At 34.2% G+C, this 16094-nt stretch overlaps 1 protein-coding gene across 2 annotated transcripts; it reads left to right on the forward strand.

Annotated features, from left to right (window-relative positions):
* The first annotated feature begins 4243 nt into the window (after nt 1-4243).
* LOC101265514 (large ribosomal subunit protein mL102 (rPPR5)) lies at nt 4244-8472 on the forward strand. Of its 2 annotated transcripts, XR_003244803.2 has the most exons (3): nt 4334-6746; nt 7980-8070; nt 8161-8472. XR_003244803.2 is itself a non-coding variant. In XM_004251944.4 (2 exons), the coding sequence occupies exon 1, from the start codon at nt 4527-4529 to the stop codon at nt 6720-6722; it is 2196 nt and encodes a 731-aa protein (XP_004251992.1). In that variant the 5' UTR covers nt 4244-4526; the 3' UTR covers nt 6723-6746; nt 7980-8472. The 2 variants fall into 2 exon arrangements, 1 of the variants encoding a protein (XP_004251992.1); XM_004251944.4 differs by having other exon boundaries at nt 4244-6746; nt 7980-8472.
* Nucleotides 8473-16094: the final 7622 nt, after the last annotated feature.

Below are 16094 nucleotides of genomic sequence, written 5' to 3' on the forward strand. Positions count from 1 at the left end.
TCATCTTTTTTTGGTTTGCTAATCTGAAGACAAGAGATAACAAGCTTAAGAAATTTAAATATTGATGGTATTTTCTGTGGTAAGAAAATTACTTCTATTTTCTGTGTTCTTTTTAATGGAAAGAAGAAGAAAAAGAAATTTATTTTATCATATGATAAAAGAGATTTGAGATGAGTTACTACTATTTAACATGTTTGAGTATATTTTCTATAGTAAGTTTTTCTTGGATGGGTAAGATTAATCTTATTTTCTTCCCAAGTGCATTCAAGCATAAATGCTAAGATGAGCACTTTAATGAACATATTTAAAATGTGGGGAGTTATTTACTTGTGATAAAGACAAAATTAAACCTACTATTTAATTTAAATTTGAAAGTACAAGATATGAAATTTCATGACATTCTTGTATTATGTTAGATTCACGAAATTCTTGGAGTATAATGGATATTATGGTCGTTGAGTCTCTTTTTACTAGTATATGACTAGTATAAAGTCACAAAATTATATTACTCTTTCAAAATAATTGTATTCTTTGATAAAAAGATGTCAATTAAAATATTAAGATTTTTTCATGAAAAGATATGTCTATTTGTATAGACATGAATATTGGTGTGAAGTGACTTGTTATGTTTGTGTTGTAAAATAAACGTTTGGGTCATTTTGCCTTATTGGACCTAAGAGACTATGTTCGTGGGTAATTCTATGACAAATTGAATGTTATGGAAAGGTCCTTCTGCAAAGGACATATGGCAAGATATTGACTCTAAAACAATGTCTCTATTTGACAATGTTATAACAAGTAAAGAACAAAATATTTGTAGAAAAATGTTACCTCACGGAAGATCTGTTCAAACCAAGTATTTCTGTTTGTTCTTACTTGCTTGAATCAAATTGTTCGTGACATGAAAATTTGAGACATGTTAATAAAAAAACTGATCAACTTAGAAGTTGTCTAACTTCTAGTGCAATAAATCAAAATGTCAACTATGTTTCACCGAAAGGAATTTTAATCTCTTATAATTGATTTAAAACTGACATTTGTGATATGAAGTTAACACCATCTCGTGGTGAAAAAAAATATTTCATAGATTTTATTGACAATTGCATTATATACTGTTATGTCTATTTGCTCATTGATAAGGATGAAACAATAGAAACATATAGGCAATATAAAACTGAAGTTGAAAATCAGTTGGATAATAAGATTGTCATGATTGAAAGTGAAAGATGTGGAGGATATGAATATTCTTTTGCATAAGTATATGTGAAAAATTAAATCATCCATTAAATTACTATTCGTACTTACCTCAATCTAATGAAATTGTTGACAAAGAAAAAAACCTGAATTTTGAAGGAAATGTTATAAGTTCAGGTTTACCTCAAAATTTATGAGCGCTGGGGGGGGGGGGCTATCATTATAGTAAAAGTGAACAACTAAAAAAATTGTATTTTCAGTAAGAGAGAAACAAAAGGTTTTATTAGTTAATAAAAGGAGCAACAAATAGAAAATTGTTGTTTGTTAAGAAAGGGAGCAACAAAAATTTTTGTTTATTCAGATTTTGTTGTAATATGACAAAAATTTTCTTGTTGTAATATGATATATTTTTATGGGAAAAGGGTCAAATATGCCCCTAAACTATTTGAAAAAGTTTAGATATACCCTCTATTTAAAGTTTGGTCCATTTATACCCTCGCCATCCAACTTTTGGTCTACATATGCCCTTTTGGGCGTTAGTTGGCCAACTCGGAATATCCAACTCATTTTACTTTTATTTAAATGCCAAATGGATATTCCACGTCATTTTTATGTATTATCCCTTGACATTTATATTCAAGGGAAAAGGGTCAAATATGCCCCTAAACTATTTGAAAGGTCTAGATATACCCCCGTTTAAAGTTTGGTCCATTTATACCCTCGCGTCCAACTTTTGGTCTATATATGCTCTTATGGGTGTTAGTTGGACAACTCAAAATATCCAACTCAATTTACTTTTCTTTAAATGCCAAATGGGATTTCACATCATTTATATATATTATTACTTGACATTTATATTAAAAGAGAAAGGGGTCACTTATGCCCTAACTATCCGACCCAATTTTAAAACACATATACGATCGTCTTTTAAATGGTTCAATTATGCCCCTAATCCGACTCATATATGTGTGAATTATTTTGTTATTTACATCATCATCGCCTGCTGCAGCTTGCAGTTGTGTCTGTAACGTTGTTGCGGTGAATTCCTCTACTCTAGCCCTTGCCTGCCAGATTTGCGCCTCCAGCTCTGCGTTGCACCTAAACGCTTTTCAAACCTTGACTTCCTTTTCCTTTAGTTGTCGTGCCATTGATTCCTCGGCAGTTCCAATCAGAGCACGATAGTGTTCGCCATTTAAATGGTTCAATTATGCCCTAATCCTACCCATATAGGGTATTTAAAAAAAAGGGTCAGGTTGTATAGATTACTTAAAAGACGGGTCATATATGTGTTTTAAAATTAGGTCGGATAGTTAGGGGCATAAAAGACCCCTTTCTCTTTTAATATAAATGTCAAGTAATAATATATAAAAATGATGTGGAAAATCCATTTGACATTTAAAGAAAAGTAAAATGAGTTGGATATCTCGAATTGAACAACTAACATCCATAAGGGCATATGTAGACCAAAAGTTTGGACGCGAGGGTATAAATTGGTCAAACTTTAAACGGGGGTATATCTAGACCTTTTGAATAGTTTAGGGGCATATTTGACCATTTTCCCTTGAATATAAATGTCAAGTGATAATAATAATAATAATGACGTGGAAAATCCATTTGGCATTTAAATAAAAGAAAAATGACTTGGATATTCCGAGTTGGCCAACTAACGCTCTAAAGGGCATATGTAGACCAAAAGTTGGACGGCAAGGGTATAAATGGACCAATCTTTAAACGGAGGGTATATCTAAACCTTTTCAAATAGTTTAGGGGCATATTTGACCCTTCTCCCTATTTTTATTAAAGACGACCAAAAATAAAAATGTAATTTCATTCTAACAAATATTTATTCAAAAATATATAATTTTAGAAACATCTTTCTATGTATAAAGTGAATGATGATCAAAAGTAAAAATGTAATTTCATGCAAGCAAAAATCTAAGAATGATAACAAGAAAATTAAATAGTTCTTAAACCATCTTTAGTTATTATTATTAGTATTACCTCATTTTTGTTATTTCTTCATTTTTGAGTTATTGTGATATCTATTTATCATATGAAATAAATAAATAATGATTACGCTTACCTCTTAATAATTATATATCAAGTATAATATTAGGTGGAATAAATCAAAATTAAAATTAACATTTATATGTATATTTAAAATTTGTATATTGAATCTTTTTAATTTTGTGATCTTAAATATGCTATAAAAAAATTAAAATACAAAATTTATTTTCTTTTTTGAAATAAAATAAAAAATAAATACATATAAAACAAAAAAGGAGGGAGTCATATAATAAAAATGAATATATATATATATATATATATATATATATATATATATATATATATATATATATATATATATATAAATTAAGATATTGAAAGGATAACACTTGATAGTTCCACAAAATTAGGCTCTGACACTAAACTGTTGGTTTTAATTCCTGTTTTGAAATTTAATTTAAATATTTCAGTTTTTTATTTTTATTTTTTAATTGGAATTATGTTTTTATTTTTATTTTAGCAATATGTTTGTAATTAAAAAAATCGAAATTTTATGGTGGTTAGTATAAGTTCACACATATTTTGAAATTTAATTATTATTATTATTATTATTATTACTATTATTATTATTAGTAAGAATAGTGTCTAATTAAAAAGATTTTAAAATTTAGTGAATTATTAGCCACTTTTCCATCGGCAATACAACAAAAGATAAGTTAATAAATTCTTTAGAATTCCATATTGGTAAGTAATTAAGTACGTATATATGGGAGGTATATTTTAATCTTTAAGAAAACAATTTTCTACTTCCGCTTCAACTTTTTTAAAAGCAATTTGTCAAACACTACAATTACTTTTCACAAAAATTAAAATTAATTAATTTTAACCTCCCAACAGCAATGCCAAGAGGCTCTAATCACTGTATTAAAATGAAATTTACATATTTATAAACTATATAAAAAATAATATAAGTTACAATAATTAATAATTTTAAATATTAAAAAAATTTATAAAAAAAAATAATCAAAACTACATTTATTTTAGTATCGAAATACAAAAATATCATATAGATTAAGATGAAAAAAGTACATGTATAAATTTTTTAATATTGTCTACCAAACGACTCATAAATATATATTGTTGTATATGATATGACAATGTAGGGGGTTATGTGTGAATTGTGAAGAGAAGAAATAAAGAAAAAGAAAAGAAAAAAAGCTTGGAAGAATTCGAAAACCCTAAACCCTGCAGCCTCTCTATATGATACCCAAAGTTTAATTTCTCCTCCATTTTACAGATCGCACAAACTCCAAATTGGATAAAAAATGGCTTCTTTGTGTGCATCAAGATCAGCCATTTTCAAACCGAAGAAGCTCCTCACAATTTCGGCTACACCATTATGCCTAAGATCAACAATCTTCTTCTACAACACCGAATCTCTCAACAATCATGAACGAATTCCAAAAGGTAACAGTCCTAAACCCCAAGAAAAACTAGAAGATCTCATTTGCAGAATGATGTCTACTCGTGCCTGGACTACACGTTTACAGAATTCCATTAGAAATATTGTTCCTTCATTTGATCATGAACTTGTTTACAATGTGTTACATAGTGCGAAAAATTCTGAACATGCGTTGCAGTTCTTTAGGTGGGTTGAAAGATCTGGTCTTTTTAGGCATGATAGAGAAACCCATTTTAAAATTATTCAAATTCTTGGTAGAGCTGAAAAGCTTAATCATGCTAGGTGTATACTTCTTGACATGCCGAATAAGGGTGTTGATTGGGATGAGGATTTGTGGGTTTTGATGATTGATAGTTATGGTAAAGCTGGGATTGTTCAAGAGAGTGTTAAGTTGTTTCAGAAAATGGAAGAGTTAGGTGTTGAAAGGACTGTTAAATCGTATAATGCTTTGTTTAATGTGATAACTCGTCGAGGACGATATATGATGGCCAAGAGGTACTTTAATAGGATGGTTAATCAGGGCATTGAACCTACTGGACATACGTATAATCTTTTGATTTGGGGATTCTTTTTATCGTCAAAGGTGGATACTGCAATTAGGTTTTTTGAGGATATGAAGGGTAAGGGGATTATGCCCGATGTAGTAACTTATAATACTATGATTAATGGGTATAACTGCGTGAAGAAAATAGAAGAAGCAGAGAAGTACTTTGTGGAAATGAAAGCAAGAAATATAGAGCCGAATGTCATCAGTTATACAACACTTATTAAAGGATATAGTGCGGTTGAGCGAATAGATGATGCATTGAAATTGTTTGAAGAGATGAAGAGTTTTGGTATTAAACCAAATGCTATTACTTATTCGACCTTGTTACCAGGGCTTTGTGATGCTCAGAAAATGTCTGAAGCTGGAACGATTTTGAAAGAGATGGAAGAGAGGTATATTGCACCCAAGGATAACTCTATCTTCATAAGGTTAATCTCTGGACAGTGTGAGGCAGGTGATTTAGATGCTGCAGCTGATGTTCTGAAAACTATGATTAGGTTAAGTGTTCCCACAGAGGCTGGACATTATGGTGTACTAATCGAGAATTTCTGCAAGGCTGGTATCTATGATCGAGCTGTCAAATTTCTGGATAAGCTTATTGAGAAAGAAATCGTCCTGCGACCGCAGAGTAGTTCGTCTATGGAAACAAGTGCATATAACCTGATTATTGATTACCTATGCAATAATGGCCAGACAGGCAAGGCTGAAACTCTTTTTAGACAGTTGATGAAAACTGGGATTCAAGATCCTATTGCCTTTAACAATCTTGTCTGTGGGCACTCAAGAGAAGGGGTTCCTGATTCAGCCTTTGAACTGTTGAAGATTATGGGCAGAAGAAAGGTTCTTTCTGACAGTATTGCTCACAAATCACTTGTTGAGAGCTATCTGAAGAAAGGGGAGCCTGCTGATGCTAAAGCTGCTTTGGACAATATGCTTGAACATGGACATGACCCGGACTCATTGTTGTATAGATCAGTGATGGAGAGCCTGATGGGTGATGGAAGGGTTCAAACAGCAAGTCGAGTGATGAAAATCATGTTGGAGAAGGGAGTGAAAGAACACATGGATTTGATTTCTACCATCTTGGAAGCCCTCCTCATGAGGGGCCATGTTGAGGAGGCCTTCGGAAGAATTGAATTGTTGTTGCACAACAGTCTTTCACCTGATCTCGATGGTCTCTTATCAGTTTTATGTGAGAAAGGAAAAACTACTGCAGCTCTGAAGCTGTTAGATTTCATTTTAGAGCGAAATTGTAACATAGACTTTTCAAGTTATGATAAGGTGCTGGATTCTCTCTTAGCTGCTGGGAAGACACTTAATGCCTATTCTATTTTGTGCAAGATGATGGAAAATGGAGGAGTGAAAGATCACAAGAGTTGTGAAGAGTTAATTAAGAGCCTCAATGATGAGGGAAACACAAAGCAAGCAGATATTCTTAGAAGAATGATACTCGGAAAGGAAACAACACTTGACAGCAAGAAAGGGAAGAAAAAGACACCCATTGCTACCTGATTCCTGTAATTTTACTGGTTACAGGTTAGAATTTCCGAATCACATTTATGAAAGATGATGACAGGAATTTTGTTTTTGAAGCAGAATAATATGAGAAGCCTATTGTCATTTTCCTTTTTCAAGCTTTTGCATTTTGAAGTCAGATATTATATCTTTATGTAGGAATTTTATCTTTTAGATATGCTAATGCTTATAACCATAAGTTATCTGGAAAGTACATAGGGAATGTGGTTTGAGGTCTAACGACATCTACAATTGGATGAGTGTTTAACTTTTCATGAGTGGCCTTTGTTCGATTTATTCTTTTATCTCTAGCTTTAGTGAATAACATAAAAAAATTTTGGTTGTGCTATCTTCCAATATTTATACTAAATGAGGTGTTTGTATCATTTTCAATTATACGGAAGTTGATGTTATGGTGAAAGAACAATATTTTTGCATTACCCCTGTTTTTGTCCAGTGAGCTGCTGTGCTCGAGAGAAATTGTAAAGATCTAGTTATTTTTGCTTTTCCGTGTCAGTGAAAAAAGGATTTGAGTGGATTTCATATACAGTTGGTATACATTTATGCCATTCTTTTGAATGACTAGTCCATCCACACTATACATCTAGATAATGACTTCTGTTGTACAAAAAATAAAAGATAGAATTATGCCCTGTTACCAATTTCACTTCATGCATTTAAGCTTCCATTAGCTTCCTTTCCATCATTATTAATGGTGCTTTCCTATGTTTAAAGTCCATGCCCTTTGTTTATTTATTCCCTTTCTTTCTTATATATGATGATTTTCCTTGTATTTTCAATCACTATTCTCTTGCCATCCCTGTTGAACATCAATTTCTTTGCTCTTATTGTATACTTACTTTTTATCTTGTGGCATTTTAAATCTGATTCATCCTATTGTCTCCTTCCATGTCTAATGATGGTAAGTATCTATGTTTAATAAGATTGCGCTAAGATGCTTTGCTAAATAGAAAAGAAGAGGACAAAGAAAAGATTCAGCAAAAGTAAAAAGACATCCTGTTGATGGTTTAATCTCTTTTTACTGGCTAACTGCATATACCTGTTAGATAGCAGCAAATGAACTGAACCTGAATGGACAACCCTGCAGCACGGTTTGTTTATGAAACGAGCCAAGTTATTTATTTGACATATGTGCCATTTTTTGTTCTGAAGTTTGTTCACATTTAGGTTATCTATTGCGCCACTCTACTTAGCTCAAACTAAAGGCTCCAAAATTGTTTGCTGTTGTTGCAGATTTGACACCTAGATGATCATGGGCAGGTTCTCTCTATAGCTAAAAGAAAAACACTCTGGCCCTGTCATTTAGCTTCAGGAACTAGGGCTTGTGGGTGTCTTTTTTTTTTGCGCTTGTCTACTCAAAAAAATTTCCAGAACATTGTGTTTACTGTAATTTTCATCCTTTATTTCATTCCAGTTAGTTATGCTAACGTTGGAACAATCCTGGATGGTCCAAGGGAGAACTTTATGAATGCTGACAGGTGATACGCTTTCACTCATCGATAGTCCAGGTGGATTATGCAAAAATATATTATCAATGGTTATGTGTGGCTTAGTTAAATGTGTCACACTGGCTTGTATAACGTGTTCGAAGTATGATAGAATGCTTGGATCCACCTGAAAGAGTATCGATGCGACTCTTCATTTATTTATAACTGATATGCAAAAAAGCAGAAAACATAGTGTGAACACTTGTTTTTGTTTCATCCAAAAATAAATCATTCTGTAACTGCTTTTACCTAGCAATGGCACTTTAAAGGTGGAGACTGTTATCTCATACTTGGGTGGATGAGAGAATTCCCATTGTCTTGATGTGATTTATAGCTTGATTGGCCAAGGTTCAGAAATTAGTTTATTTTGAGAAGTGCTTTTCAAAAGAATACTTTTGGTGAGAAGTAGTTTGTGTTTGACTAATAAATTTAAAAAGCATTTTTCATCAGCAATTCTTGTTTGTCAAGTACTTCAAAGTACCTGTAAATTTAAGACTATCTGTTGAAACAAACAAACGTTAAGTAGTTGCAATTGAGTAGCTCTGATGTTGAAAACAATTTAGTTGTCAAAAGTTGTAATAATTCTAGTTTGAGCTTTAAAAAGGATTCCTGGACCTTGCAAATTTGTTTTGACATCACTACAATTAAGTTTTTTGTGGAGCTACTCTTTGTTTCATGGGTTTTATTGTAAGACATCTTAAACTACAACAATGAGGATAGAATGTATAGAAACCTCATCACTACTTCATAGAAGTAGAAAGACTATCTTAAAAAGACCTTCGGCTCAAAGTGCAACAAATTCAAGTACAAAGAAAGTGTTGAAAAAGTATGGCAAATAACAAAAGAACATACAACTCCCATTTAACGTCAAGCCTTCAATCAACCTACTTTTCAAACATATAACTCCTCAAGACACTCCCCATCCAAATTGGCAACCATATTACCCTCACAAAAGGAACACCTCGTTTTGTGGCACCACTAGTATCATCTCCCGCACCTCTACTAATTGTTCCACATGCACCTTTACATGTACCACCCTTTCTACATCTGCAAAAAGTTTAACAAGAGTTTTTCCTAGATAAACAATTCCCAAATCCTTTGATGTTGACATGAATGATGAGGCTACAACAAATAGATGGTGGCGTGAACCCTAACATGGGGTATGGAGTGGCAATGTAGCACCTAGGGATAGGGTACTATCTAGAGGCTTGGTCAGAGCCAAGGTTATAGATGGAAAGGGTGCGGAGATAGAGGTGACCAAAATCGAATTTTGAGAGTACCATTACAGTCAATCTTCCAAAATTCAAAGGTAGTAGTGATTTGATTAGTTCCTTGAGTGGAAGTTACAAAGTCAGAGGATCTTCTTCACCAATAACATCTTAGTTGCTTTGAAGGTAAAACAAATCCCTTACTCAATTTGACTGCTATGACTTGCATACTTGGCAAGAGCTGGTAGAGATTATGATCATGCATGGAGTCGAGGTAGTGAAACCTAACTATTATCAGGATGTTCTTAAGAAGTTGTACCTGCTTCAGCACGACACCAAAAAAATTGAGGAGTACCATTGAAAACTTGAGGATGAAAACCAAGATGAAGAGCATTTGAGCTATACGGTGATAAGATTAGTAGCCAACTTGACACATGAAATCTCCAACACTATCGGGGCATGGAAGAAGCTTTTGATGATGCTTCTAAGGTTGATGAAGTCTTGAAAGCAAAGGGAGATTATTACCCAAGCTAGACTAGATTATAAAGCAAAATAGCACGATAAAGCTAAAAGAGGTAATCATTCAAAACCTAAGTTTCCTTATCCTATTAATATTCAATGTTATAAATATCAAGATAGAGAACACATTGCAAGTGAATGTCCCAATAGGAGGTCAAGTGTTGCACTACGTGATAAGTATCATTCTGATGATAAGGAGGAGTGTGATGTGGAGAGTGAGGAACATGACCCTAAGATTTAGTATGATGGAGAATCCATGTAGGGTGATTAAAAAAAGTTGGAGGCAAATGAGAATGTTGCTTGTCGCATGAGAAGGGGAGAGAATGTGAGTATTTCTTGCATTGTGAAGCGAATCATGTGGGGCACTTTCTAAAGAGAAACTTGATGAAAGAGAGAATATATTCCATGCTTGATGCAAGATCATAGAAAGGTATGTTCCTTGATCATTGATAATGAAAGTTGTACAAATATGGTGAGAAATGTGGGAACAAAAGCTTGGTAACAACTAATGTGGTAGTCACACTTGTTGAAATTAATAGCCACAAATGTAAAAGTTGACAATCACGAATGTGAAAGTTGACCGCCACATTTCTAGAAGTTGGTAGTCAAAGTTTGGTAGCAATGATTTATGAAAATTGGCTGCCACATTTATGTCACTAATGATGTAATCAAGAGATTCAAAGTTCTATAAATAGAGTAGAAATTGAACACATGAAGATACACCAAAATAGAGAAGCAATAGAGAGTAATCCACAAGCTATTTCTTAATCTGTGAGAAACTAGTGTGGTAGTAATATTATAGTGATTTGTAAGAAATAAAAGAGTGGTGAGTAGTAGTCTTTTGACACTCAACCAAGTTTTCATCAATATTATTATATTACTTATTCATGTATCATATTTATCCTATTTTAATATTTGGTGTCATTGTTACTCTCTTCCTATTGCTATTTAGTGTGGACATTATCATTTTGTCTAGCAACATTATATTAGAGATATGGTAAATAATAGTCTTTCATCCTTTCGATACCCCCGCCTCACAAGAGAAAATTATGAAAATTGTTGTTTACGCCAAAGAGATAGAGTTGATGATTTTGGAGGATTTTTGGGATCCCAAGAGAGCCCGATTGTCTGGTCAATTTTCTAGTGCCTTATTTGGAGGCAGAGCTTCACATAGAGGTAGTATCTCTTATTAGCGTCGTGGGATGGTTCATGCTATTATGCTAGCATGTGAGAGTGCGCAGTCACCTAAGATCTTGTGGTTCCGACCGAGGTGGCCATGGTAGTTCGTCTGGTTTGCAGTAACAGTTATCTATGCCGAGGTCTTTTTTTTTAACTTGTGGGGATCCGAGTCATCTGATGTAACAATTTCCTCTTCAGATTATTTCAAAACCCCAATGTTCTTCTTCAGCTACTCCAGCTAGAGATTTAGTGCCTCCAGTTAGGGCTTGAGGCAGAGGTCAGACCGGTAGAGGTGGCAAGACTATGGTAGAGGTATTCTAGCTACGTATGGTGGAGGTACAAGTTCTACTCATACTGCAGGCGGACGTGAGGCCCAATGATATTCTTTTCCATGAAGGCCTAAGGCCGATACTTCTGATGTTTGTGATGATAGGTATCATCCCAGTTTGCTATCAACCGATTATAGGTATCATCCCAGTTTACTATCAACCTGGGTATGTTTTGTTTGATATGAGGTCTACTTCTCATATATATCTACTTATTTTGCTGCTAGGTTTGATATGATGTCTGATTGCATGCATATGCTTATTCATGTTTCTACACCAGTGGCAGTGGGTGAAACCTAAGTGGTGGATCCAGTGTATCAATCTTGTCTTATTTCTTTGGTCGGGTATGATACTTGGGTAAAGTTGATCTTTTTTGGTAATGGTAGACTTTGATATTATTTTGGGTATGAATTTGCTCTTTCTGCATCATGGTAATCTTGATAGTTATGCTAAGATTGTGACTTTAGGGATGCATAGTGTTTAGAGAATTGAGTGGACATGTGTTAGTGGTTCTTACCCTTGTAAAATTTATCTCCTTCATTCGAGCTTAGTGATTGGTTGATAGAGGTTGTTTGTCCTATTTGTCTTTTATTCGGGATACTAGTGTTGAGCCACCTTCCATATATTTTGTGCCCGTGATTCGAGAGTTTCCAGATATGTTTCCCACTAACATTCTAGTTTTTTTTTTAAAAAAAATAGTATATTTATTTTGTTATTGACTTAAAGTCATGCGCCAAATCCATCTCTATTCCTCCTTATTCTATGACTCCAGCCAAGTTGAAGGAATTAAAGGATCAACTACATAATTTATTGAGTAAAAGGTTTATTCGCCATAGTGTCTCTTTATTAGGTGCTTCTGTGTTTTTGTGAGGAATAAATATGGATTAATGAGGATGTGTATTGATTATCAACGATTGAACAAAGTGACCATGTAGAAAAAGTATCATATTCCTCGTATTGATGACTTGTTTAATCATCTTTAGGGTACATCTCTATTTATAAAGATTGATTTGACTTCTGGCTATCACGAGCTAAAGATTAGGACATCAGATATCCCTAAGACAACATTCAGGCACTATGAGTTTCTTGTGATGTCTTTCAATTTGACTAACGGCCCTGCAACATTCATGGAGTTGATGAAGGCAGTATTCTGACCTTATCTGGATTCCTTTGTGATAGTGTTCATTGACAACATCTTGGTCTGACGAGCATGAGGATAACTTTCAAAAGCTCCTTGTTGACTTCGACTCATATTTTTACTTTACCTGAGAAGGGTGTAGAGTTTACTATTTATTACGAACTTTCTGGAGTAGGGTCAAATGGTGTTCTGATGCAGAAAAGAAAGGTAATCGCATATGTTTCTAGGATATTGAAGACCTATGAGAAGAAATACCCTACTCATAATTTGGAGTTGGTTGTCGTATTATTTGTGCTTAAGCTTTGGAGACATTATATGTATGGGGTTCATTATGAGTTCTTCATGGACCAACAAAGTCTTGTGTATATCTTCATTCAACAGGATCTGAACTTGAGGTAGCACAAATAGCTTGAGCTATTGAAGGACTACGATATCACTATCTTGTATCATTCAAGTAAGGCTAATGTGGTGGCTGGCGCTTTGAGTAGGAAGACTTCTAGCATGGGAATTCTTCCCACTATTAGTGTGAAGGAGAGACTATTGGCTAAAGATTCTTAGAGATTATCCAATAGTCTATTCCAATTACATTTCTAAGGAGGCAGGTGGTTTGATTGCTTTTATTCTTAGTTGAGCAGATTCGTAAGCGTCTATTTGATGATGAGAAGTTATGTCTCATTCAAAACAAGGTGATGAGAGGGGAAGACAAGGAGGTTGTACTTGATTTTGATGGTTTCTTGAGGATTGGGGAAAGATCTGCATGCCTAAGGTGAGCGAGTTGATTAGACTGATTCTTGAAGAGGCCCACTATTCCAAATAAATAATTCATCTAGGTGCAATGAAGATGAATAATGATCTGAGCCACCACTATTAGTGATATGGGATGAAGAGAGATATTGTATATTTGTTTTGAAGTGTTTGATTGCCAATAACTCTAGTGTGAGCACCATCAACCTGGAGGTATATCTCAGAGGAGGCTTATTCCTATTTGGAAGTGGAAACATATCACTATAGACTTTGTTATGGGACTACCTGCCACTGTGGGCGGTTATTACTTCATTTGGGTGGTTGTTGATAGGTTGATCAGGTCCACCCATTTCATTCCAGTTCGAGTGTCCGCAGTTAGCCGAGCTTTATGTCAGTCGAATTATGCGATTGCATGGGCTCAATTTTTATTATCTCTAATCGAGGTTCGTTGTTCACTTCCCATTTCTAGAAGGAATTGCAACATGGTTTGGGTTCTCGGCTAGATATGAGTGCAACTTTTCATCCTTAGACATATGGTCAGTCCGAGCAGATGTTTCAAGTGTTGGCGGACATGCTTCGAGCTTGTGTAATTGATTTTGGTGCTAGATGGGATCGATATTTTCCCTTAGCAGAGTTTTCCTACAACAACAATTACCACTCGATGGCCTCATTTAAGGCCTTGTATGGCAGATGTTGTAGAACTTTGAATGAATGGTTCGATTCAGCTGAGATGTATTCATTGGATACAGACTTTCTTAGAGATGCTATGGAGCAGCTTCATGTGATCTAGGGTAGACTTTTAACATCCTAGAGTAGATAAAAGAATTATATGGATCGGAGAGTTCAAGCCTTAGTTTCATAGGAGGTGATCATGCTTGGCTCCAAGTATCACCTATGAAGGGTGTTATAGGGTTTGAAAAAATGGCAAGCTTAGCCCTAAATTCATCGAACCTAATGATATTTTGAGTTGTGTGGGAAAGGTGGCCTATAAGTTAGCCCTCAGTCTAGCTTGTCAGTTGTGCACCCCATTTTTCATGTCTCCATGCTTCAGAAGTATGTGCCAGATAAGTCCCGTGTAGTTCCTCTTGATTTAGTTGAGTTGGGTCCAAACTTATCTTTTATGGAGGAGCCTATAGCCATTTTGGATAGGCAAGTTTGGAACCATAGGCCTAAAGAGATTGCTTTAGTGAAGATTCAGTGAAAGATTATTCAATCCGTGAGACGACTTGGGAGACAGAGTCAAATATGCATGTCAGATACCCTTAAATTTCTTAAGCTTTAGGTACTTTCTTTTGTTTTAGGTTTGAGGAAAACCGTAATTTTTAGTGGTGAATAATATAATTACTCGGTCGGTTTTTTTTTTGAAAAGTTTTATGAATTGACCCATTTGTCCTTCCCAAACTGCTGAAGCCCAGGTCTGGCACTATGGTGGCGCCTTGCCCCAAAAGCCCCAGCAAAAATACGTGATTTTTAGTGGTGATTAATTATTCGGACAGTCTTTTTTGAAAAGTTTTATGAATTGACCCATTTGCCCTTCCCAAACTGCTGAAGCCCAGGTCTAGCATTATGGTGGCGCGTTGCTCCAAAAGCCCCAACAAAAAATCCTAAATTTTACAACTTCAAATCCAAGAACAACAATTATTTTTCAAACCCTATAAATAAAACATTATGCCTCTTTTGAAGGTGGCCATCATACTTTTTAGCATAAGAGGCAAGGAATAGAATTCACCATTAGGGTTCTTTTTCTTCTTTTCTTAGACATTAGTAGTTAAAGACCCTTGCTTTGGACTATGACTACGAACGATTGTTAAACATTGATTTCTTTGGATTAAGTTGGTTATTTTTATAAAGTATTCTTGTATTCTTGGTTTGATGTTTTGATGCTAGGCCACTATTAGAACAAATACGTTGTTTACTTTTGAACTCGAAAGAAGAATAGAGAGATAGAACATGGACACAAGGAGCATGATCTTTTCTTGTATATCACTTGAATTGATTTGTGTTTAGGATTGGCACCCACAAAATACCATGCTTGCTTATGAAACCGGATGAAACATAAATGTTCAACTATTGATTATGTCTGTCCTACTCAACGATGTAGTTACACACTCAACTGGAGTAGATAATTAGAGATAGAAAGATTGTAATGATAAAATTAACCTTGTAAATCAATAGTTTGATGACCATCTGAAATACGAAAAAGATTTGTGAAGAATGAATTCCTAAATTAAGCTACGCCTTGAAGTTGCCCCCATCATTGTAAGATAATTGTATTATTCAATTCTTATATTGTTAGTTTACAAATATAAATCAAACTATTCTAGCACCCTTGAATAAATAATTATAGTAGTATAATTTAGTAAGATAGTTAATTGTCAAGTCATTTAAGTTTGATAATCCGGCTATAAAAGAGCCGCTATATTACTTGTGCAACCACGTACACTTGCTTGTGCAATTGAAAGCAACAATCCACAACCATTTGGTCGTCACATAGGATCCTTTTCAAACCTAAAATGTTGTCCTCGACAAATTCAACCTTCTCAAGTGTCAAATGGTAAAATTGTTCACATACTGTAAAGGCTGATAAAACAAGCATCAATAGAACGAGTAGCTGAAGACAGATATCATATATAAGAGAAAAAAGAATAAAGATGAACAATCAAAATGTTTCATATCACCTTCAAATTCAGAAGTCAATATGGCTTAAGTCATATTTTACTTGTAATTCATTGTTCATTTCTCGGAAA

This window comes from Solanum lycopersicum, chromosome 12, assembly GCF_036512215.1.
Source record: "Solanum lycopersicum chromosome 12, SLM_r2.1".
Classification (NCBI taxonomy): Eukaryota; Viridiplantae; Streptophyta; class Magnoliopsida; order Solanales; family Solanaceae; genus Solanum; species Solanum lycopersicum.